The following is a 22,662-nucleotide window of genomic DNA, read 5'->3' as shown; positions in this document are numbered from 1 at the left end:
CATGACGTATTTGACAGAAAGTCCATTAAAAGAGATGGAGCTGAGAGGCAATTACAGAATGCTGAGGGAAGCAGGATTGGGCTGTTCTTTATTGTGGGCCAGACACTGCCAGTGTATGGAAAATTAGGAGAAAACCACCTTCCTCCACAATAGCTGCTATTAATACCAACAAGTGGTCACTCTTTGTCACTTTATTTCCCGTTCAGCTCTGTTGAAACAGGATGAAATGGCTTGCAATGTACTGCCCCCCTGAATTATAGCATAGTGCAGATGGAATGACTGACAGGTCGTGTTTGTGGGGAATGTCCTTGCCATTGTTATATTGCAAATGAGATGGGAGGATATGGCTGAAGTGACTGCACACCTCAATCAATCAATCAATCAATCAAAGCTTTATTTGTATAGCGCATTTCATACCCAGAGGCAACACAATGCGCTTTACAGAGAACAAGGGAGGTGGGCATACGACCCACTCTCTACATATTCCAGAGGGAAGCAAAAAAACAGTAATCACCCGGGGGCCAGATAAGTGAGCAGTAAAAATTCTTCCCTGACCCCTTCACCTCCATCATAAAGTAATACAATCAATACATGGAAATAAATAAAAACATCAGATATCTTACTGGCAGAGACGATACTTTGCAGTCCATGCAAAGATTACATTTTAAAAGTGAAAATAATATGTTTGAGAGTTTGGCATTTGTAAATGTTTTTTCTTTTGATCCATGTCTCTGCTCTCTCTACCATGTTCATGTTTTTTGAAAACACTGTCCCTGCTCAGTTCATTCTCTGGAAAGCCCGATGGAGCGGTGATAGGTCTAGTAATTGCTAACCACAATGCCTCTTCATCTTAGTGTCCGCATCACAAGGCACAACTAATCCCATCTAAATTGTTCACTCACTGTGAACGCGTACAGAGTGAGATACTTACAGTATACGCTCCCATTTCATTGTACCAATGCACAGTGAGTATTTTAGATGCACAGTTTGTATCCCAAGGGTAATGCATTACTGTATGTAAACGCCTGAGCACTCTTCAGTGGAGGGTCTGGTTCATTTCACTGCTCTTCTTTCTCCTTCCAGGTCCAAACAGGGTTTAGACAAAGAGCCAGGAATGATCCACCTGGAGACCAGCATCTCTGATGGGCGTGAGTAAAACAGACCATAGATGGTTGGGTGGACCAAACCTCTAGCACTTTTCATTCTGAGACATACTCCCGGCTGTCTACTTACATGAATCAATTAAATAATCATTACATTCATTACATTCTCAACTTACATTATCTATGCACAAATTTGGAGATCGTATTAATATAATTGCTTTCTTAACTAGGCAGTGGAGGTGGATTAGGTATACTGCAGCTGTTCCCAATTCCCACCTGCTGTTTCCTAGAAAATAAGACAGCAAAGCTGACAACATGAAACTGTTCTCATTTACACATTCACAGTCTCTGAAGAATTCTCTCTCTTAGCATGCACCTGAAGTTCTAATTATACCCAATGATGTATACGTTAACAGAGACAAACTATGCTTTGCACTCGTGCCGACTTTCAGTATAATTCCCTGAGCCCTGAGAGGAAACAGATCACCCGATGCACTTAGACAGCTCCCCTCCCAGCCTGTCTGAATTGACTCTCCACTTATGATTAAGTTCATTCATTGTTTTAAGGGCCGTTAGCTATGACTGGTCTCCTCTTGTCTGGGCCAGGGTGTTGGCAGGGCCTGTTCCGTAAGGCCTCCAGTGTTAATGCGTTGTCTCTGTGGGACCTGGCTCATTTGGCTCAGACTAACACACCAGGACAGTCATTCCCAGAGAATAGAACCAGGCCTCACAGGTCTGCTGCTCTCTTGCTGCTATCACCGCTGTAAATGCTCCACTCTGACTGCACACGACTGACATATATGTTTACCAGAGGTTTATTGTATGTTTCAGGGTCTCAGTATATAACATGCAGGCTGCAGAACTGCTCCAGGGGCAACAGAGGCAGGCCTTTCCCTGGGTTTATCATCCCTGATTCTCTGGTGGTTCAGGATGAGTACGTTTTCATCCAGGTGGGTTATTACACAAGGTCTTATGTGCTGTTAAAAAGCCAATCAAAATACTAAAAGCGTTTTTGCGGAATAGCGTCTTAATGTACAATCTCATTAATTACCAAGTAGGATACATGGGGGAACTCTATTGAATAACAAACCATCATAGAATATTCATCAGATACTCCGCAATAATGCCAGCATAAGCTGTTTATAAGACCAATTTACAATGACATAATTCTACGTTTACCTATTGTTGATAACGTAGTGGTAACTTCAATGCTAACTAGGTGATACTAGTTGATAATCTATATTAGTAGTCTGTTTTGGTTACCGCGGTGACAACTCATTTTGTTTTTCCAGGTGCCCATCAGTGGCCGATCGGTCCATTATGTGTCATACAAAAGACAAACTTTCTACCCCATGAAACTTCCCAAGTACACTTTACCCAAGGTGAGTTAGCTAAAAGGGAATGTTAAATTGATGTGTGGCCATCATAGACTGTTACCTTTGTGTGATATTGACCAGTAACTATTGCTTACCTACTGTATGCCAATGTTGTTGAAGTCATTATTCGCCAGGCCCTGTTCTCCCAAGGTTACTTTTGAAGAAGAAAGGCTCACTAGAGAGTAAATCAAAAGGAGGGGGGTTTAATTCAAGGATTTATGAAAACTTTCATGTGGAAATGTACACATCTAACAGACTTACATTAACAACAACAGCATATAGTTAAAATATGCCGTGTCAGCCTGGGCAGTAACCCAATAACTTGTCATTCTCCTTCCAGGACCTGCAGATCATTAGCACAGACGACTACCAGGTGGTGGCAGCGGTGCAGGACTGGCATCAGAACGGCTCGTATGACCTGTTCATGTCGGACGCCAGGGGCCTCTTCTTCACCCTGGTCCTGGAGGGCGTGGTGAGCAGCGGAGGACTAGAGGACAATGTCATGATCGATCTCTATGAGGTACGGACAGTTATGTTTGGTATGGGGCAAATAAAAAGGCAAATAAAAAATATGAAATTAAACAAAAAATATTAGATTACCGAATCGAGGTTAAATCTTAAATTTATTTTTTATTGTATTTTACTACTGTACATAAAAAAATGGGATATTCCTAGTTGGCATACCATACTATCCCAATGCAGCAGAGTATGTTTAAAGGTTATTCTACCACCTAGAGAGGCACGGTCCTGTCAGCAGCTAGTACATAGAACAGCTCCAAGGTCTGCACACATTCATGGTTGACCTATAACAACCTGAACAAGCACCTGCACACGTTGTATCTTTCCTGACAGACCGCTATGAGCTATTAGCAGTCCCTAGAAAGCACTCCGACACATGCTTGTATCACCTTTAATTAGCCTCACCCTGAGCTACTGTAGCAGTAGAACTCACACATAATAACTCTGATGTGAATCATGTAGCAAAGATAGCTATCAGCTGCCATCACTCATATTGTCCACCACTCATATTGTCACAGACCCAATTAACAGCCATTTTAAAGCTCACAGACTGATCTAAAATTGGTGGAGTGGTGAACCTTCCATGCAAGGTTGTTTTGAATAATATGTGCAAATACCTAAAGGTAACCCAGTAAAGCAATGAAAAAGGTCAAAGCCATTTTGATGAAGATTAACTCTGAAGATCGAAGATAGCTACAGCTGTGTGAGGTGGGGTGTCACGGGTATATGCGTATGTCTGAAGGCTCCACCATATGCTGTTTTTCCTACACAGACACCTACAGATGGTCCAAAATAGTGCTCCCTGTCAGAAATGCTGTCGTGTGCAGACTTCATATCTTCTCAAAACGGGGGCTGCTACTTTACTTCAGTTTGAATAATTTACTGTTGGATATTTTTCTTCTTCTCACACTCTCATGTTCCTAGGTAGCGGGCATTAAAGGGCTATTCCTGTCAAATAAAGTTGTGGAAAACCAAGTGAAAACTTATATAACGTACAACAAGGGCCGTGACTGGCGTCTGCTGCAGGCTCCCACCACTGATCTCCGTGGTAACAGTGTCTACTGTGAACATGTGAGTAGGCTGCAGACAGTGGACATTATCCCAACATTTTCACACCAAGTGAAACAAACAAGCAAACTTTTGGGGTTTTGCTGTTTTTCAGCCGCACTGTTCCTTACACCTGCACCTCCACGTCTCGGAGAACCCTTACACGTCTGGAAACATTGTCAGCAAAGACTCGGCCCCGGGAATTATCATCGCATCAGGTGGGCATTATTGGATCCTGCGAATCCATGTTTCTGTTTACTTCTCCTCTCATTAGAGTTTACCTCAGGGGCCGGCCGGCTCCCTCTGCATCCCTATCTGCTGTTGTTACACACCGGTTAAACTCGGCTCTCTGTGTAAATCTCACCCATAAATCCCTGAGACTAATCCATAGCTCTCTCACTCTTCACATAAATCCTAGAATCTCCACTCTCAAGTGAGATCAGTCTATATGGAATTGATTACAGTTTTGACAGCGCCTCTAATGTCTCAATGTTGTGGGTTTTCTTCTCTGGTCTCCTGATCGATTCAAATCAAATCAAAACAAACTGTATTTGTATAGCGCATTTCATACACAGAGGCAACAGTATGCGCTTGACAGAGAGCAATGGGAGGGTGGGCATAGATCCCACCCCTACATATTCCAGAGGGAAGCAAAGAAACAGTTTCACCCGGGAGCCAGAAAAGTGAGCTGTAAAAATTATTCCCTGACGTCTCTCAATGAGACGATCGAGCAAGCTTCTGGAGTATGTTTGTCTATTGGCAAAGAACAGCAGTAAACATGGGCTAGATACATCATAAGAGAGACATGACTAACAGGAGAATGCACAAATAGTTACAGAGAAGTTGCCTACATGGTAGGCCATTATGTGTTAGCTATCCCTGTAGTCTCTAATATGGTATTAAAGTGAATCTTATAACAAAGCACAATAAGTACTTAGCAAAACAGGCTCATAGAGAATGCCGCAAAGCAGAGGTGGGGAGACAGAAAGCAGAGAGCCAAAGGTAAACCAGGCCAGGTCCAGCCTGGCTCATGTGCTTTGGCTGGCTTGTTTCTGTGCAGGACTGGTAGGACGGTAATGTCTGATAAATAAAGATGGGTCTTGTCACCTGGACACATCAGTTCCAATGCTTCCAATGCTAATCCAGCACAATAAGAGCAGGATAGCCAGTTAGCTCATGGGCTCACAACAACTAGCAGCAGCTTCCATAATATTAATGGTAGCGGTCAGTGGCTAAAGCAGTTACACTGATGATAACATAAAGTCATCCCCACCGGGAACCCCGGTCTCCTGGGTTGGAGTCCAATGCTCTCATCACTACTCTACTTGTGCAGTGGAGATCGGCAGGTGGGTTTTGGTGTCATTCTTCCAGTCCCTAGTGTGGGTTGGGGTTAGAATATGAGTTGGGGTTGGGACAGGATCTGACCTATAAGGCAAGGGGTAAAGGTTGGAGTGAAAGGATGAACATGTGGAGGTTTGGGGTATAGTCCCATAAAGTCATCCCCACCGGGTCTTCAACCCCAGTCTCCAGATGATTGATTTGATTTTGGTGTCCTTCTTGATTTTGGTGTGCTGGGACTACTGCCTCTTGTGGTGCCAACAGAGAAATGCAGGCCAACATTGTCCGCAGTAACGGAGGGAGGGAGGGAGGGAGTGATAACCGGACGAATGCTATACTAGGTGCGCTGGCTTACCTGGTTAGAAGGTAGGAGGGAGAGGGAGAGAGAGAGGCACTAGGGAGAGGAGAGGCAGAAAAGGGTTAGTAGCACGCAGAGCCATAAAAGCAACACAGATAGTAAAACAGAACGTGCCAGTTGCAGGGCAACTAGCATCTGTACACATCTTAATATACACACAGTGCATAACAGGATTCACAAGCAGGCTGGAGGCTGCCTTTCTGTGTCTCTAGGTCCTGGCTAGTGATTGTAGGCTAGGCTGAAAAGGTACATCTTGAGATCTCGCTTAAAGATTTCCATCGTTTTCGATCGCCCTGTTTGTTTCTTACTGTCTGTGTTTACAGTATCTGAAACCTTGATAGATTTAAAGATGCTCTGCTGGCTATCGGCTGAGAAATATGTGTTGAGTGCATGCAATGGTAGAGATTTAGAACCACTACGATAACTACTTTACCTTCAACATGCAGGTACAATTGGAGCTGAGCTGACCACCAATAATGTCAGCATTTTCATCACATCAGATGCAGGAAACACATGGAGAGAGGTATTTTGCCTAGACTACATGTGTATCTGAGCTACTATGACCAGACTACATGCTATCTGAGGTACATTGACCAGACTGCATGTATCTCTGATCTTTGCATTGTCTTGTGACTCTAGAGTATGCAGTACAATGATGCATTACATTTTTGGATATCAACCCTGGTTGCAGGTTTTGCTGCTATGGTCAGGGTATTCTTGTTACTGCACACAGCTTCTCAGGCGTTTATTATCGTGTTGTTTTTACATGAATATTTCAGTTTCCAGGGTAACTGCTGTATGTAGCATGGCGTACTTCACCTAAATAGGGCATGTATAGGTTACAATAAAGTAATCCTTCAGAGTGTATATTCAAATTGTAATACCTTGCACTATATTGTACTGTTTCCCCGTGTATAATCCTTGTCCTGTTCGTAGGTGTTTGAGGAAGAGTACAGCGTTCTCTTTCTCAACCAGGGAGGAACTCTGGTAGCCATCAGATACACACCTCTCCCTATCAGAGACATCTGGTAAATGGCTTGAACTGTAGCACATCTAACCGTTTTGAAGCCTTGATCTATCATAGTTTCTGTGTTCTCCCTCGGGGATTTTGGGATCCCTTTTATGTATGGGGGTGTCCGCTCCAGAGTCCATGTGAGAGCCAGTATTGATTTCATCCACAGGTTGAGTTTTGACGAGGGGAGGGAGTGGAACAAATACAACTTCACTGCTTCGCCCCTGTATGTGGACGCCGTGTTGGGAGAACCTGGAGAGGATTCCCTCATCATGACGTAAGATCATTAGGAGTCACAGAAGATCTTATTATTTCAAGGTAGCATTGTGACTTTGGTTGTGGACAAACACCTTCTGTCTCTAATGTCTAGTGATCTGCCTCTCTGTCTTTCTTGTCCATAGAATATTTGGCCATTTCAGCCATCGTTCTGAGTGGCAGCTGGTCAAAATTGACTTCAGGTCGATTTTCAATAGGAAATGTACCGCTGAAGACTACCAGACATGGCAGTTAGACAACAAGGTAAGAGCAAGCTTGTGAGTCAACATGAACAAGTTCAGCATATCTTTGTGTTATGCATTGATCTGTGATCTGCATTGATTGACAAGTGAATTCATAATTGTACTGCTTTGTTACTGAGGACTTTGTTCATTGATACATATTCATACATATATTCAATGCATACTTCTAAATGTTTATTAACAAGACAATGTGAATAAGAATAAGTGAACTCAAACACACGCAGACGTTTCTTTGACACTGTTTCATATGGTAAGAAGAAAAGAGACCATTCTGAAACGTGCTTCATTATTATTAAAAAAATGCAATTTTTCACAGGGTGAAGTGTGCATCCTGGGGGTGAAAAGAATCTTCCAGAATCTGAAGGCAAACAGCAGATGTGTCAAAACCAGAGATCAGTACATTTCCCAGATGTCAGACTCCTGCCCATGCACTGAGGCTGACTTTGAGTGGTGAGGACTCCTCTGGCTGCTGTCACACACAGCACAGCACAGAACAACACAACAGAACAACACAACAGATCAGTACAAAGCAGAACAGAACATAAGAACAGAAAAGAATAACAGGACAACATAACAGCACATAACCGCACAGCACAGAACATAACGGTACAATAGGAAAGAACCAGCACCGTATTGTACAGTACACTACAAGATTATATTGATTTGCTCAGGGTAATTTAGAAAGTAGTGGTGGAGCAGAAGTCCGCAACCCCCACCCCATACATAATGCATTGATTAAGATTCACATTTAGCAAACACTGGACACATATTTTTGTACTAGCATCCATAGTAACTGAAAGTAAGTAAATATAATCAACCCTCCGTGCAAAGTTCCTGCTGAAACCCAGGCCATGTCCCCACATTAGAGCAGAATGTCCCTTACAACAACAAGCCCTTAACAGCCATTGATTACCATGACGTCTACTACTGTTACTGCAACCAGGCCACCTCAGGCCGATTTTGTTCCTTATTCCCAATGAGCATGACTCCACTCACATCCTTGATGACAGTATTGTTTTCTTCCTCCGCTTGCTGCTTGCTCTGCTGATCAATGAGTGTGAATGGTTAGTGATACACCGGGCCTGGCAGGATGAGTCCCTGTGTGAGTGGAGGGTAATAAGGATGAGGATGTCCACTTCCTCTGCCTCCCTGGAGATCTTTACTACAGACATACTTTACCAACGCTGTCTCTGCTGCTGTCATAGTTTCTTCACAGACACTATTACCTTCAATGTAGGATGAGCCCATCTTTGTGTGTGTGTGTGTGTGTGTGTGTGTGTGTGTGTGTCTGTCTGTCCGTCCGACTCCTAGTCTGCTGCATTGCGTTTCCTGGAGCGAACCTCAGTCATTGTATATCCTTATAGTTTTTATTTTTTTTCCCCAAATACTTCACAGTGAAAAGCCCCTCACCCCCAAATAGAACACCAAATAGAAACTCTGTCAGACTATTGAATTATTTGTTGCATTGACTGAAGGTCAAAGATTCTTTGTTCTACTCTACAATAAGCTCATAAAACTTGCTTTTCCATGTAGCTGGTTAGAACTTGCTTTTCCATGTAGCTGGTTAGAACTTGCTTTTCCATGTAGCTGGTTAGAACTTGCTTTTCCATGTAGCTGGTTAGAACTTGCTTTTCCATGTAGCTGGTCAGAACGGTGGTTTGCACCGCGGGAGACCCGGGGCTGCTTGGCGTCATGCCTAACACTGCCCGCTAGCTGTTCTAAAACCACTGTAAACCTCGGCCTCTCTGGTTTATTGCTTAATGGTCCATGTCCTACCATTGGCACAATTAATAATAATAATAAACAGTTCATATTGAGGACAAAAAAGAAAAAACAAGTATTTTCCTGCATTTTATTTGTATTTGAAAATACAACATATTTGTATTTTGTCTTGATACATTTTCTGGCACCAGTATTTTGTATTTTATTTTTATACATTAAGTGATTGAGTTTTTTTTTTCCTGTTGCTGACTGATCTTCTCCATGCTCCTCCCTCTCTACCTCTCGGTCCAGTGACTACGGCTTTGAGCGTCAGGGCGATGGTGGCTGCAGACCAGCCTTCTGGTTCATTCCCTCCTCTGCCTCCAGAGACTGCATTACTGCAGACAGTTTCCTCAACACCACAGGGTAGGTCTGGCCCAGGCCGCTATTCAGGCTCACACTGTCAGTGTTTCACATTGGATCTGGGCAGGTTAAATGAGTGTGTGTGTGTGTGTGTGTGTGTGTGTGCATGCGTGCATGTGTGTGTGTGTGTGATACAGATACCGTAAGGCCTTATCTAATAACTGCACCGAGGGGACCCTGTGGAAGTACAGTCCCAGGAGGCAGAGCTGTCCCAGACGGGCCCCCAGGGGCCTCCAGCTGGTAACCAGCGATGGGACCCTCACTACCACCCTGGCCACCAACGTCTCCTTCCTGGTCCTTCTGGAGGAGGTGGGAGGCTTACGTTGGGTTTCTAACATTTTATTAGATGAGGACATAGAGTGTGTTATGTGTGAGACATGCTGTATCTTGGGCCTTGGTGAGTATGTGCCTGTCTGTTTATAGGGTGATGGCTCCACCACAAGTATAACAGTTGACTTCGGGGACGGGACAGCCATATCCTATGCTAACATCAGCTCCATAGAGGATGGAGTCAGACACATCTACAGCAAAGTGGGAATCTACCTGGTGTCTGCTACAGCCCTCAACGCTCTGGGGTGGGACAGGGGCCTGCTCTACCTACACGTCACCCGTGAGTCCGTGTCCAATAGGAGTTAGATGAGTTTTTGTTCACTGTGTGCCTCAGCATTGTCTGACCATTTTACAGACTACAGTATAGCAGAGCAAGATAGCATGTTCTGCTATTCTCATAAGCAGCGTGCCTGATGTGTTGTTAGTGATTTGGGTTGTGATGGTAGACTTGATATTCTCATAAGAAGCATGTCTGATGTGTTGTTTGTGATTTGGATCGTGATGGTAGACTTGAGGAGGTCTTCAAGATTCAAGATCCCTTTATTCGTCACATGTAATGTACGGTGTACAGTCACAGTGAAATGTTACTGTCGGCTCCAAGATTATGCTACAGATAAACTCTAATTCTCAGTACCAAAATACAAGTTAAAAATGTACAATTTACAATTTACAAGTCTGATGTGTTGATTTGGGTTGTGAAGGTACAGTAGGCTTGAGGAGGTGTGATGTGTTGTTTTGATTTGGGTTGTGAAGGTCGACTTGAGGAGGTCTGATGTGTTGTTTGGATTTGGGTTGTGAAGGTCGACTTGAGGAGGTGCAGCTCTCAGCTCCCTTTGTGGCCGTCCGGAACAAAGCGGTGAATCTCACCTCAGCCCTGAAGCCCAGCTACGTTGGGACGGTCACCTACTACTGGTGGTTGGATAACAACACAGAGGTTAGTCACGCTGGATGTGAGAGGGGCAGGGGTGAAAGTTTAAAAAAGGACACTTAGGTTGGAAGGGCGCACAGCACTTTTTTTTTACCTTAATTAGCAAGATATGTAATGTAAATTAATAAACAAAGTAGGTTACTACTACCCATAAATAGCTAGCAAACTACCTAGCTGCATATCCTATGTTGCTGTGAGTAATATTAGCTTACTTTACCGTAATTTAGCAGAAGCCTTTATCCAAAGTGACTTTAATGTAGGTCAGTAGTTACTAGTTACTATTAGCTATAGCAAAAGTTAGAAGCATACAATAAAAATTACACTGTCTGTTACTGTTTAAGTCCATTAGCCTGTATGCCCACTCATTATAGAACATTAGTTTATGGTAACAAGTAGGCGTGGGGGGCTGTAGGTTGCAACTGTGATAAATATGCATTACCCTACAGCAATCCAGTAGAATGATGAATGGATAAGTTACAAGCCTACAATCAAAATTGCACTGTTACTGTTTAATGATGATATTAGATAACATTTAGCCTATTTTCTTAAATTGGACAGAGAGAGAGAGAGAGAGCTGATGCTACCTAGCAAATATTAGGCTACGTTTGCTAACTAGCTACCGACACAAGTTAATATTAAACCTCATGAGGGAGAGAAAAAGAGAGAGAGACTGATTCTCACATTAGGGAAAGTACTAGCAAAATGTAAAGCACATCAATACAGTATATCACTATAAAACGGAAATTAATGTTTGCTAATGTTAGCCAGGGGCCACATACCTGTAACATGCCTGTGTTTGCCTCAAAATGACATTTACTCGACTTGCTGACTGACTCTGATGACTATCGAGTGCCTATCTCGTGCGCATGCATGCATGTTTCGCTGACAGTGAGCGCGACCAATTCAATTCAGTTACACTTTTATCTTTAAACATCCAATTAACCCATGCATTTGCTCAGCTTTCACAATTAAAGTATCTCTCATCTTTCTTTCTCAATCTCTGTCTCTCTCTACCTCTGTTAGCCTGTGGTCACCCTAGTTGGTGCGATGTCCTTCACCTTCTCCAAGGAGGGAACTCATACTGTCACTCTCCAGGTCTCGGTGGGCAGCGTGGTCCTTCAGGACAGGAGAACTGTTATTGTCTGTGGTGAGGCCTGTCTGCAATAATCCATATGCACAAGACTCACTCATTGCATGATACAGTATGAATAACAGTGTCTTTAGTCAATGTACAGTATTTCATCATGGTTCTGTATAATATTGTTTGATTACAATGGAGCATCAATAGTAGCTATCGATAGTAGCTATCGAAAGTAGCTAAATATGTTTTTATTTTGTCATAATGTCACTAACATTGTATTGATGGTTTTTCTTGCAGAATATTTCCAGTCTCACGTCCTAGCGTTCTCTTCTAACCTGGATGATCTGAACCCTGGGGTGACGGAGTGGAGACAGGACATCAGTAGAGTGGTCAAGAACACCATGATCCAGGTGACTTCTTCAGCTCATTGGGATTCATAAAGCACCAACTTTCCCCAACGCATACAAACATTACACTCGTTTTCAATTGATAATTTACATTGTCATGTCTCTTAGTCTAGAGCTAAGCCTAGTCTGTGGCCTGGAAAACTATGCCAATCTTACAGATTTATACTAACAGGATGTCATTCTAACACACACTTACTGTATTAGTAATGTCTACAAGCCTGCAGTGAATCTCCCAAAATACTTAAGTGATCATGAGGTACTGACTGTAAGTAACACAAAATCCCATTGATTGATGTCAGTGGGAGATTTCTGCAAGATTTGCCTGCCTGTCCTTTAATAAGGCTGTGGCCCTTAGAAAAAAAACAGGTACTGTGTCGGTAAAGTGCTTCTAGCTTTCCAGCTGCTCTCTGAGGATGTCAAAAAACACTCCACAAAAAAAGGTCTACATGTTGATCTATATATAACCCTCCATAGTTCTCAATATGGAACATTCAGCATGACCTTGTCAGATTGCACTGTGCTCTACAATCAGGGAACTGACAGCAGGCTTATTGTTCTAGCATAAATGCACTTAAAAGACCTGCCCTTAACCAAATACTGTCAGATCAAACTTGCATGTTTCTCCTGATTTGTGCTTTATACATTGACGGTGACTTGTACAATCGGAGGGCAGGAAACTGACCCCGTTTCACACACCGTACTGTACAGTATGTTTTACCAAACCTCCTGTAAACAAAGTATATAAAGATATGCTTGCTGAACCGTGATGCTAGTTTTAAACAGAGATTCTATCTAAACCGAGTCTTCCTTTGTTTCTGTGTAAAGGTCACGGGCATAAGAGCAGAGCAGCTTCTGCTGTCTGTGCTCCCAGGTTTGCCCACGGCAGCAGAGTTTTTTATTGTACCTGAGAAAAGGTCAGCGGAGAGAGGGACACTGGACCGAAAAGGAACACACTTAGACCAGGTAGGCTACTCTCCGTTAACAACTACCACAATCTCTCTGTAGGCAAGTTGTCAATATGTAATGTGTACAGTAAGCTCTCAGCTAGAGTAAAATAAAACTAGCATTTTCAATGATGTTCTTGAAATGGAATTGTGTATAAATGCAAAAAACAGTCATCTTAGTCATCTTCACTATTACATTGTTTACCTGCCTACTACACACCAGCAGTATAAGTATTAAAGCTGCAGTATGTAACCATGAGCCTGCTACGAGCTAGCAATGAGGGACATTTCCGTCTGCCAAGTTAAATTCAGTCTGTTTCAAGCTCACGGTTTGTGGGTTTGGGTACCCATAAGGCCATAGAAGAATGGTCAGTGTTGCTGATTGGATCTCAGCACACATGCATGCTTTGAACCAAGTGTGGCCACGCCTCCAAGGTTGTTCTCTTGCATACTTTGTTAGTATTCCCCTGCCCACTTTTTTTTTTACCACTTTGCCCCTCTTAAACAATTTAAGCTATTATCACTATTTAAACTTTCTTTCAGTGCAGCTTTACAGTACATTCATCTTACTGCTATGACCTTTTATTTTTGATATCACTTATACTTTTAAATAAAGAGAAGTCTATGGACGTAATATGCGGTTGATCACTACCTACTCATTCTTTAAGCTATACAGACTCAGTTGAAACTACTCGGGCCGACAAGCTAATTAAACTGAGTACCTAATTAAACTGAGTTCTACTATGGGGTCTGGAAATTCCTTTCAGCCTTAAAAGATAGATTTGGAATTTAACATTATAAGCCATGTTATGAGGTTATTTACGATCATAAGATGTGAAACAAAGTTTCATCAAATGGTGCACTCTCGAGACATAGCACGTCACCGCTAATACACTCAATGGATCCGTAGGTGCATAGACCAAATCACTCAAAAACACCATAAACTCTCATTTTGAAAGACAAGAAACTCACTGAGTGGTCACTGGGGTCAGTTGATGTTCTGACAAAAAAATCGCCACAAAGTATGCTTCCAATCAGGTTTTATTGATTATTTAGCATATAACTATTTTCACTCGTTTCATACGTTTGTAAACTTCCACTTGAACTTTGGGAGGTCTTGACTGAGTTTGGAGGCTACCGAAGAAGAAGAGATGCTTCCGGTCACAGTATACACAACAACAACAACAACAACAAGTCGGGAAGCCGATTGCTTTGCAGCTGGTATTTAATTGATAGTGTTAGGTAGAAGTGTTTGTTGATCAAAACAAATGTGGGACACGGATTAATCTAGACATCTCTGGCTTTGTTATCAATACAAATGAATGGATATATAACGATCAATAAAACTCGATCGGAAGCATACTTTGTAGCGATTTTTTTGACAGAACATCAACGGACATCAGTGACCACTCTGTGAATTTCCTGTCTATGAAAGGCTGAGTTGTGGGGTTCGTGGCGTGGATAGTGGCGTGGTGGCAAAACTCCACCCCCCTCGGATCAGAGCCAGTCGGAGACTGTGTAGTGACCTCCGGGCAATCTCTATGCACCCACCGTTGAAGACCGCGTGTCTCTAGCCCTCTCAGAGACGGAGTTGTGGGGTTTGTGGCGTGGATAGTGGTGTGGTGGCAAGACTCCGCCCCCTTGGGTCAGAGCCAGTCGGGAAAGTGTACCCCTCTCTGGGCCACCCACCTGCACCCACCGGTGAAGACCATGTGTCTCTAGCCCACTCAGGGGCCAAGTTGTGGGGTTTGTGGCGTGGATAGTGGCGTAGTGGCGAGACTCCGCCCCCTTGGGTCAGAGCCAGTCGGGGACAGTGTACCACTCTCTGGGCCACCCACCTGCACCCATATATAGCATCTGATCTGGCATCTGATACCTGTCAACTGACGTGTGATATCTGACAAATATCTATTTGACATCTGACAAATGTCTAGGTGATATCTGACACATATATATGTGTAACATCTGACAAATATCTAGGTGATATGACAACTATGATGACAACTGATACCTGACATCTGATACCTGACCTCTGACAACTGATACCTGACATCTGATACCTGACATCTGATACCGGACCTCTGATACCGACCTCTGACCTCTGATACCTGACCTCTGACATCTGATACCTGACCTCTGATACCGGACCTCTGATACCTGACCTCTGACCTCTGATACCTGACCTCTGACATCTGATACCTGACCTCTGACAACTGACATCTGACTTGTGATATCTGACAAATATCTATGTGACATCTGACAATATCTAGGTGATACTGTATCTGACATCGACTCTTGAGGATGTCCTAAAATGGCCACCGTACTCATGTTTATTTTTTTTATTTTTTTTAGCTATTCAACTAATGAAACTGTATGAGTCATGGCCGGTCATCAATGGAAGATTCCTATCTACTACATTCAAACTTTGAATAAATGACAATGACAAGATTATTGATGCTGTATAGTCATATTTAGTTATGATTTATATTTTTCATGGTTTATACTCATTTAGATACAATTTATACTTGTTTATCTTCAGAAAATGTACCTTTTCAGTCTTTTCTTATGCTCTGGTATCGACCCAGGTTTATGATAATTATTATAATTGCTGTAGCAGAGCCAAACAGCAGTCTACAAAGATGTGTAATTCACATACAGTAGTTACCTCAACGTTAATTCGAAAGTTAAAATAACAATAATCAGCATAATGGGGAAAACACACGTCTTCTTGATTGTGTTTTTCATATCATAGCGGGTCTATGATTGGCTTATAATGAGTTTTTCTCTCTTCATTGCCTCATACATGCATACAGATTAAATGTTCCTTTATTAGAGACAAGCATACAGGCATGCCATTCAGTATCCATCCCAAGAGTAATACTAATTTTCTACCAGTGGAGGGCAATGTCCTCCCATCTCAAAATAACAAAATCTTGAAAACATCTACATCCATCACAGTACAACACACTTATATTCCTCCTACAAGAGTATAATTGTAATATAGATTTTCTGTCACCTTTTAAACAATCATATGTGTGCAAACCCTCCAGATTATTATGCTGTAGGCTGTATTGTTTTTTTCCACCACAACATATTCTTAGAACCCCTTCCATTCAATGAAGAAATTAAAGTACCATATGCTACATTTTCTTTGGCCCCTAATTTATTCATGAAATATGTTAGATCTTATCCCAGATTTAAAATCCTGGATAAGATCACTGGTGCGTCCCAGAACTTGGCCACATCGCAACAAGTGAGCACCTGTCTCTGACTCACAGCTAGTCTTGAATTGACTTTAATAGGTATTTAATTACATTGATGCATCATGTAATTGGAGCCGTCTAGAGAGGGGCCGTATCGAGGGACAGAATTGTGAGTTAAAGGGATGTATTTATCTAAAGCCTGTCGGATTACCTGGCTGAGCCTCCCAGACAATAGAGTAATAAATCTTAGTTCATCATTGCTTGTCTCCAATCATTGTGTGTGTGTGTGTGTGTGTGTGCGTGGGGGGGGGGGGGGGTACGTGCGTGTGTGAATGCATGCGTGTGTGTGGTGCATGTGTATGTGTGTGTTTGTGTGTGTGTGCGCGTGTGTGCATGTGTGTGCGTGCATGTGTGTGCAAGTGTGTGTGTGTGTGTGTGTGTGTGTGTGTATGTAAGTGTGTGTGTGTGTGTGTGTGTGTGTGCGATGTCTGGAGCAGCTTATTAAAATGTGTAATAGATTTACTGACCCTGATATGCCACTAGAATAAAAAGTAATTATTCATACTGTGTAGAGCAGTCTAATTTTAACCAGAGGGAAGATTTTAGAAAGAGTGCAAAGGCTTTAGTGAGGCATGGTTAAAGACTGAAATGGGTTCTGGGAAGGCATTCTGGTCTCTTGTTAAATGATTGCTTCACCAAGGGACATCAGGGGATATTGAAACATAGATTAAAAAAACATCTCTATTACAAAGTAACATGCTTTACCTTTCAGGGCACTGATATTTCAGGTGAAGTTATTTTTTATTTTCACCCAAAAATCATTGAAGTTAGCACTGCAGTGAAAGAAGAAAAAATATTAATTTCTCAAATGTCACGACCCGTGCCTCGCATAACTGGAATGCCCTTTTACCTGATGGGATATCCATTGCTGCGATTGGCCCGTCAGGCATTCAGACAAAATTGAATTACAGTTGGCTTTTCCATGTCATATCAACACTTGACCCCCCCCCCACCCCAATCTCCATCCCCCATCCCCCAAGGAGCCAAAATTATGATTCATAATTCAAGCTTGTGGATGAAATGAGTTGGGCTGAAATATTGATGCCTGTGAATGGCGCTGCTAACCAACGACATGCTCCGACTCTCCCCAGCTCTCTGAACTCCTGCTGAGTGCCCTCAACCAGGACCTGATCCAGTTCACTCTGAGACCAGGAGTTCAGGTCAACGTGTACGCCGCTCAGTTGTCCCCAGGTGAGTCATCTGGTCGACAATGTGACCGAAGGTACTGGTGGTGAGTCACCCTGCATCCTCTCTCTGTCTCTCTCTCTATCTCTGTCTCTTCCTGTCTCTCTCTATATCTCTATGTCTCTCCCTGTCTCTCTCTATATCTCTCTATATCTATATCTATATCTCTCTCTGTCTTTATCTCTGTCTCCCTATCTCTCTCTCTCTCTCTCTCTCTGTCACACACACATACGGGTCGTTCAATGGTCGTAGGGTCGGCGTTTCGAATCCCGGCTCCTCCTGTCCACATGTTGAAGTGTCTTTGGGCAAGACACTGAACCCCAAATTTCTCCCAATGAGCAGGCTAGCACCTTGCATGGCAGCTGCCGCCATTGGTGTGTGAATCATTTACACTGATTTCTGGATTTCAAACTGTCCTTCCTTATGCCATGCAACAAAAGACATATCATTTCAAACCATCAGACCATAAAGGAGTTTAATAATTATGCTTTGTCACCTGTAGATTGAAGTGAAATAACATAATGGCTGACACATGTAGTGGTATATGTAATCTCCCCCTGTCATACAGCAAGAGAATGGCAGAACTGTATTCTTCTTTTGTTATGTGTCTTAACCTCTCTTTCCGTCGTGTCTTTCCCCCAGCTCCTCTGGTGGACGCCGTCGAGAGCAGCCACAGTGGCGCCGCTGTCATCATGCTGGTGTCGGTCGTGCTGATGGGCTTGGCGGTCTTCCTAATATACAAGTTCAAAAGGTATCACCTCTGTAGAGGTTTCCGTGAAGCCCACACCGTAAAAACGGGACTCGGGGATATAAGCGACCATTCGTCTCCATCTCATTTTGCAGAATATTACCTGAGAATGACAGTGTAATCAATTGTCACAGTCCTGAATGGGACTCGGTGTCCTGCAGTTATCGATATTCATCTATCTGACAATGTGAGAGCTGACCTTTACGGAAATGCTAAACACAGCCGTTCAGAGGTGAGACGCCGAACAGAATGGCAGGGAAGGTTGAGGAGATAAGCCCTGAGACAACATCCATTATACAGTGCCATGGTATGGGGAACCAGACACAGCCTCTGCTCTGCGACATACCCTTACTCCCTAGATAGTACCCTTACTCCCTAGATAGTAGCACCACGTTCTCACCTCTCCCAGGAAGGAATTTCAGATCCAATGCTATGGCTCTTTATTTTTACCCTCTAAAACAAACACATACTGTAACAACAACAACAACAACAGAATATTTTATTGATTATACCCATACTTGTACTGTGGTGATGCTGTAAATTCGAGCCCCCACAGAGAAGCTGCACTCCCCTGGAGTCCTCTTTCCTCCTCTAACTCGGCTCCGTCTCCATGTCCTCCAGGAAGATCCCTGGCATCAGCACGTACACGGAGCAGCGGTCAGAGAAAGACCAGGAGGTCGTCCCTGCGGTGGCCTCCATAGCCGTGCCCGACCCCGGGGGAGACGTGGTGGTGGTGACCCCGCTGGAGACCGTGGACCTGCAGGCGGACTGTGGAGGTCGAGGTACTGCAGCTCCTCCAGACAGAGCTCTGCTACTGAAACTCCTACGACACGGCCATCTTCTTCTAACGCAGGCCTTGGCAAGAAACTGATATAGCCTAATGTATATACAGTACTAGAGTATCTCCAATGCGTCTAATCTATATTTCTATGTTATTTTCAAGTTGTTAAATATGCTCCTACGTTATCATTAGTAGTGGAGCTAGTATTGGAGCTGAGCATATGCTGGGGCATGAGTGCTCTCAGATGGCTCAGGCAGAATAAAGTGACATGCTGGGAGAGATGGCGTGTGACGCTCCCTTTGTATTCATGAATTAATTAGCGTGCCGGGAAGGCAGCGACGTGCAGAGAGCATTCTGATCAAGAAGCCCGCGCGCTGTTCTCGTTGGTTTACCCCCAGCCTGATAACTGATACAATAATACCCAGCAGCCACAGCAGCGTGCAAGATAGATGTGCTGGTATGCAAATGCTGACGTGATATTTCTCCTTTGCCTCCTCCCTCACGTCTCCCCCTACCAGGCTACCTGCCATCTCACACAGACATCAAGCTCTCTGACGAAGCGACCCATGTGGTTTAATGCTGGGAGTCCATGGCCGAGTCGTAAGCAATACATCTTCTTTGGCAGTTACTTCCAGCGAGCTATGAAACCATGGACTCAATGAATGGTCTCGAGTGTTTTTCTACCGATGCATGGACAGACCAGTTCACACTGTGCTGCCTGGACTCTCCTGGGGGGACTGTACATATTTTTACTTGCTCCTGGAAAAAAAAGGGGCATTTTTGATTGAGATACTTGTATTTTTGCAAGGAAGTTGCACCTCTTTATGAAAACAGTGTAAATAAGAATCAGCTTAATTTAAGGTTGGCTCAGTGGATAAGAAATGGTTTAATTTATTGTTGGCTGAGAAGACATGAAAACAGCAAAACAATCTTTTTACAGTAATTTATGAATGTATTTCTGTTTTAGGTTGGTCTACTAACAAGTGTTTGTGAAGTGTACTCGGTTGACTTACTAGGCTCCATGGAGATACCGCGTCCTAATGAGACATAATGACAGAATGTCAGTGTACAGTAGAACCCAATTCATTATGCTCTGTACAATCAGTAAATCTGATCAGATAAGATAGTTGGCGAGGAGAAGCTTGCAATATCCAGTTGACCCAGGAGGAAATGACCAGTTATTTATATCTGTTCCAGCTTTAGATGAATTCGCAGCTTATAAAGACTTTATTAGGCCTTCATAAAACCATAATGCCATCTATAATACCATGCTCTATAAAGGATTCTTAAATGTGGCATAACTGTGTGCCATATACAACCAATGTCACATGTGACATAACCCACTATGCTGAACATGAGATAAACCTGTGAACCCTTTATAAAGCACTTATAGATTTTTTGTGACATATCATCAAAGTAAAATAAACATCATGTAGTGCTTATAGGGGTTTTGTGAAGGCTTGACAAAACCTTTAAAAGCTACACTTCATCTAAAGAGGGACTGCATATCTGATCTAAACTCCCTGTTGTTGCCCTTCATGACATGTACAGTACAGTACAGTACAGTACAGTACAGTACAGCATGGCATGACAACAGCGGCCAGAGGGCCTGAATAAACACACTACTGATGCTGAGTCTGGGGGCTAGATCTACTCTAAAGGACATGCTACTGCACGCTATCTCATCTCCGCCGCTGCTTCTCAAAGCCTCAATTTGAAAGTTATTCTGTCATCGAACGTGCAGAGATTGCCATTTGTGAATTCTCGCTCCAAGGACTAATGGGCTCTGGCTGTGGTCGCTACATAACCTCGTATCCTGTCACCAGGGACTGGGATACTGCACACGTAAGGCTGCCGTCTGACAGGGAGCAGCGTTATGACCGGCTTTGGATGGTCTGCTGCCTCTGCGGGAGAGTTCTTCATCAAGACGGCTTTTTAAGTGTTGTCAGCATCACATGTCAGTTAGACAAATTAACTAGAAGTTCTCTTCCTCCGCGCTCCTGGGTTTGAGAGTGGAGCGGAAACAAACTCTTACTCCTCAACAGATGACGAGCTTAGCTGCCTCTCAAGACAAACAACACATGGTTTGTTTTTATTCAGTGGTGCTTGTTATTTCTCTAACAAATTGTGTTACAATTTGTTGAGCAGTGTGTATACTGTACATATTTTGTTTGCATGGTGTTCGCTTGCTCCTTTTATAAAACAGTAGTCTACCTTCAGCAATGCTTCAAAAATAAATTAGAAGAAAGTAAGTTTACTTTCAAAACTTAAGTTTCCATTTTGCTAATTGGCTGGCAAGATCATTCTGCCCAAGTGCTGTGATTTTCCTGTCCATTAATTCAGATGGCTATTTCGTCTGAACACTGTAAGAGAGAATGTCATTTGAAAGACTAAATAAAAGTCAAAACAAGGATCGCATGATTGCATGACTCAGTTCATGATTTCACTCACTTCATGATCATCAACTCTGTTCATGATCAGGTCCTTTGTAAGTCAATCTGCCTATTAGTCTTAAATATTTAGCCAATGAATGTTAGTTTGATCCAAACACTTTGTCATACTGTAGGGATCCGTTGAGTGTCTCCTCCATGGCTGTTCAGCATGTTCTATGTCTCTATTTGGTGTCCCCATGTTCAGAACCAAGCAGTCATTTGTTTACACCAGGGGGCCAACTGGGAGGACGATGAAAGCTCCAAGAAGCCCGGAGTGCATCTAATGGGCTAATTCTGCGCCGCCCCCCCCTCCATCCCTGCTGGACAACAAATTAATTATGCCCTCGCCAGGATATCAACACACTCGAGAGGGTTTTCATAGGCAGAGTAGCACCTTGAATGAAAAATGTCCCACAACAATAGCCAGCAGCTCTCTGTTAGCTGCAGTGTTAAATTGATGAGCACATTTCCTTTCATTGAGTACGGCATTATAGTATCTGTGCCTGCAACAAATCTCCAATTAACGATCGGGACCGTTCAGTTTGATCGTGGCCTATATAACATCCCTGGTCTGGGGGGTGGTAGAAGGGGGGGGGGGGTGATTCGTTCAGGGAGACTCGCTGGGACAGACATGATGGATTCTGTTTGACATTACAGAGGATTGGTGTGTGACATTATGGCGTTGACATGGAAACACCTCCGGAGAGACAGTGAGGATATATGGCGAGTGCAGCAGGGCATCTGAAGCCCAGCGTTGGGAAGCTGCTGTCAAAGTGAACTCAACCACTCAGTTGTGTCCGCCATCTTTTCCACATGAATAATCTCCTCCCTGATCAGTCTCTCTGAATTTACACGATTCAACAAACAAGTGAAATTTCATGAAGTCCAAGCTGAGTGGATTACACAGTCGGAGGGAAGAACAGGGAGCAAAAACAAGTTCACACCTGCTCTGAGGCAGTAACTGGAATGCCAGGTGGGACCATGTCTGACACAAACCTTATCAGACCTCTGGCAAAAACAGATGACTTTCCTGGATCTGGAGGAAGCAGCGCTGTGTCTGGCCTCACACCTGCTAGACTGGAGGGATGTCTGTTTCAACCAGGACTCGCACACTGCAGTGTCTGTGGGGACGCTATGTGAAACAATGCCTCACCATTGTTAAGGATTT

At 43.3% G+C, this 22,662-nt stretch overlaps 1 protein-coding gene across 1 annotated transcript in view; it reads left to right on the top strand.

The window, feature by feature from the left end:
* Positions 1-21,786, top strand: part of LOC311325933 (VPS10 domain-containing receptor SorCS1-like) — a gene marked incomplete at both ends in the record, with an annotated part of 39,526 nt that extends 17,740 nt beyond the window's left edge. Inside the window, 23 exons of the mRNA XM_084458750.1 lie at positions 1,084-1,148; positions 1,935-2,053; positions 2,396-2,485; positions 2,820-2,999; positions 3,923-4,069; positions 4,161-4,263; positions 6,188-6,264; positions 6,678-6,769; positions 6,923-7,030; positions 7,155-7,272; positions 7,588-7,721; positions 9,285-9,398; positions 9,533-9,704; positions 9,819-10,005; positions 10,526-10,659; positions 11,677-11,800; positions 12,032-12,144; positions 12,967-13,104; positions 17,440-17,539; positions 18,176-18,284; positions 18,903-19,063; positions 19,581-19,633; positions 21,700-21,786. Coding sequence (XP_084314876.1) covers positions 1,084-1,148; positions 1,935-2,053; positions 2,396-2,485; positions 2,820-2,999; positions 3,923-4,069; positions 4,161-4,263; positions 6,188-6,264; positions 6,678-6,769; positions 6,923-7,030; positions 7,155-7,272; positions 7,588-7,721; positions 9,285-9,398; positions 9,533-9,704; positions 9,819-10,005; positions 10,526-10,659; positions 11,677-11,800; positions 12,032-12,144; positions 12,967-13,104; positions 17,440-17,539; positions 18,176-18,284; positions 18,903-19,063; positions 19,581-19,633; positions 21,700-21,786 — 2,725 coding nt within the window. The remainder of the gene's footprint in view (positions 1-1,083; positions 1,149-1,934; positions 2,054-2,395; positions 2,486-2,819; positions 3,000-3,922; positions 4,070-4,160; positions 4,264-6,187; positions 6,265-6,677; positions 6,770-6,922; positions 7,031-7,154; positions 7,273-7,587; positions 7,722-9,284; positions 9,399-9,532; positions 9,705-9,818; positions 10,006-10,525; positions 10,660-11,676; positions 11,801-12,031; positions 12,145-12,966; positions 13,105-17,439; positions 17,540-18,175; positions 18,285-18,902; positions 19,064-19,580; positions 19,634-21,699) is intronic.
* Between the last annotated feature and the right edge of the window lie 876 nt (positions 21,787-22,662).

This window comes from Borostomias antarcticus, assembly GCF_949987555.1.
Source record: "Borostomias antarcticus genome assembly, chromosome: 25".
Taxonomy (NCBI): Eukaryota; Metazoa; Chordata; class Actinopteri; order Stomiiformes; family Stomiidae; genus Borostomias; species Borostomias antarcticus.
This window is presented reverse-complemented; position numbering and strand designations above follow the sequence as displayed.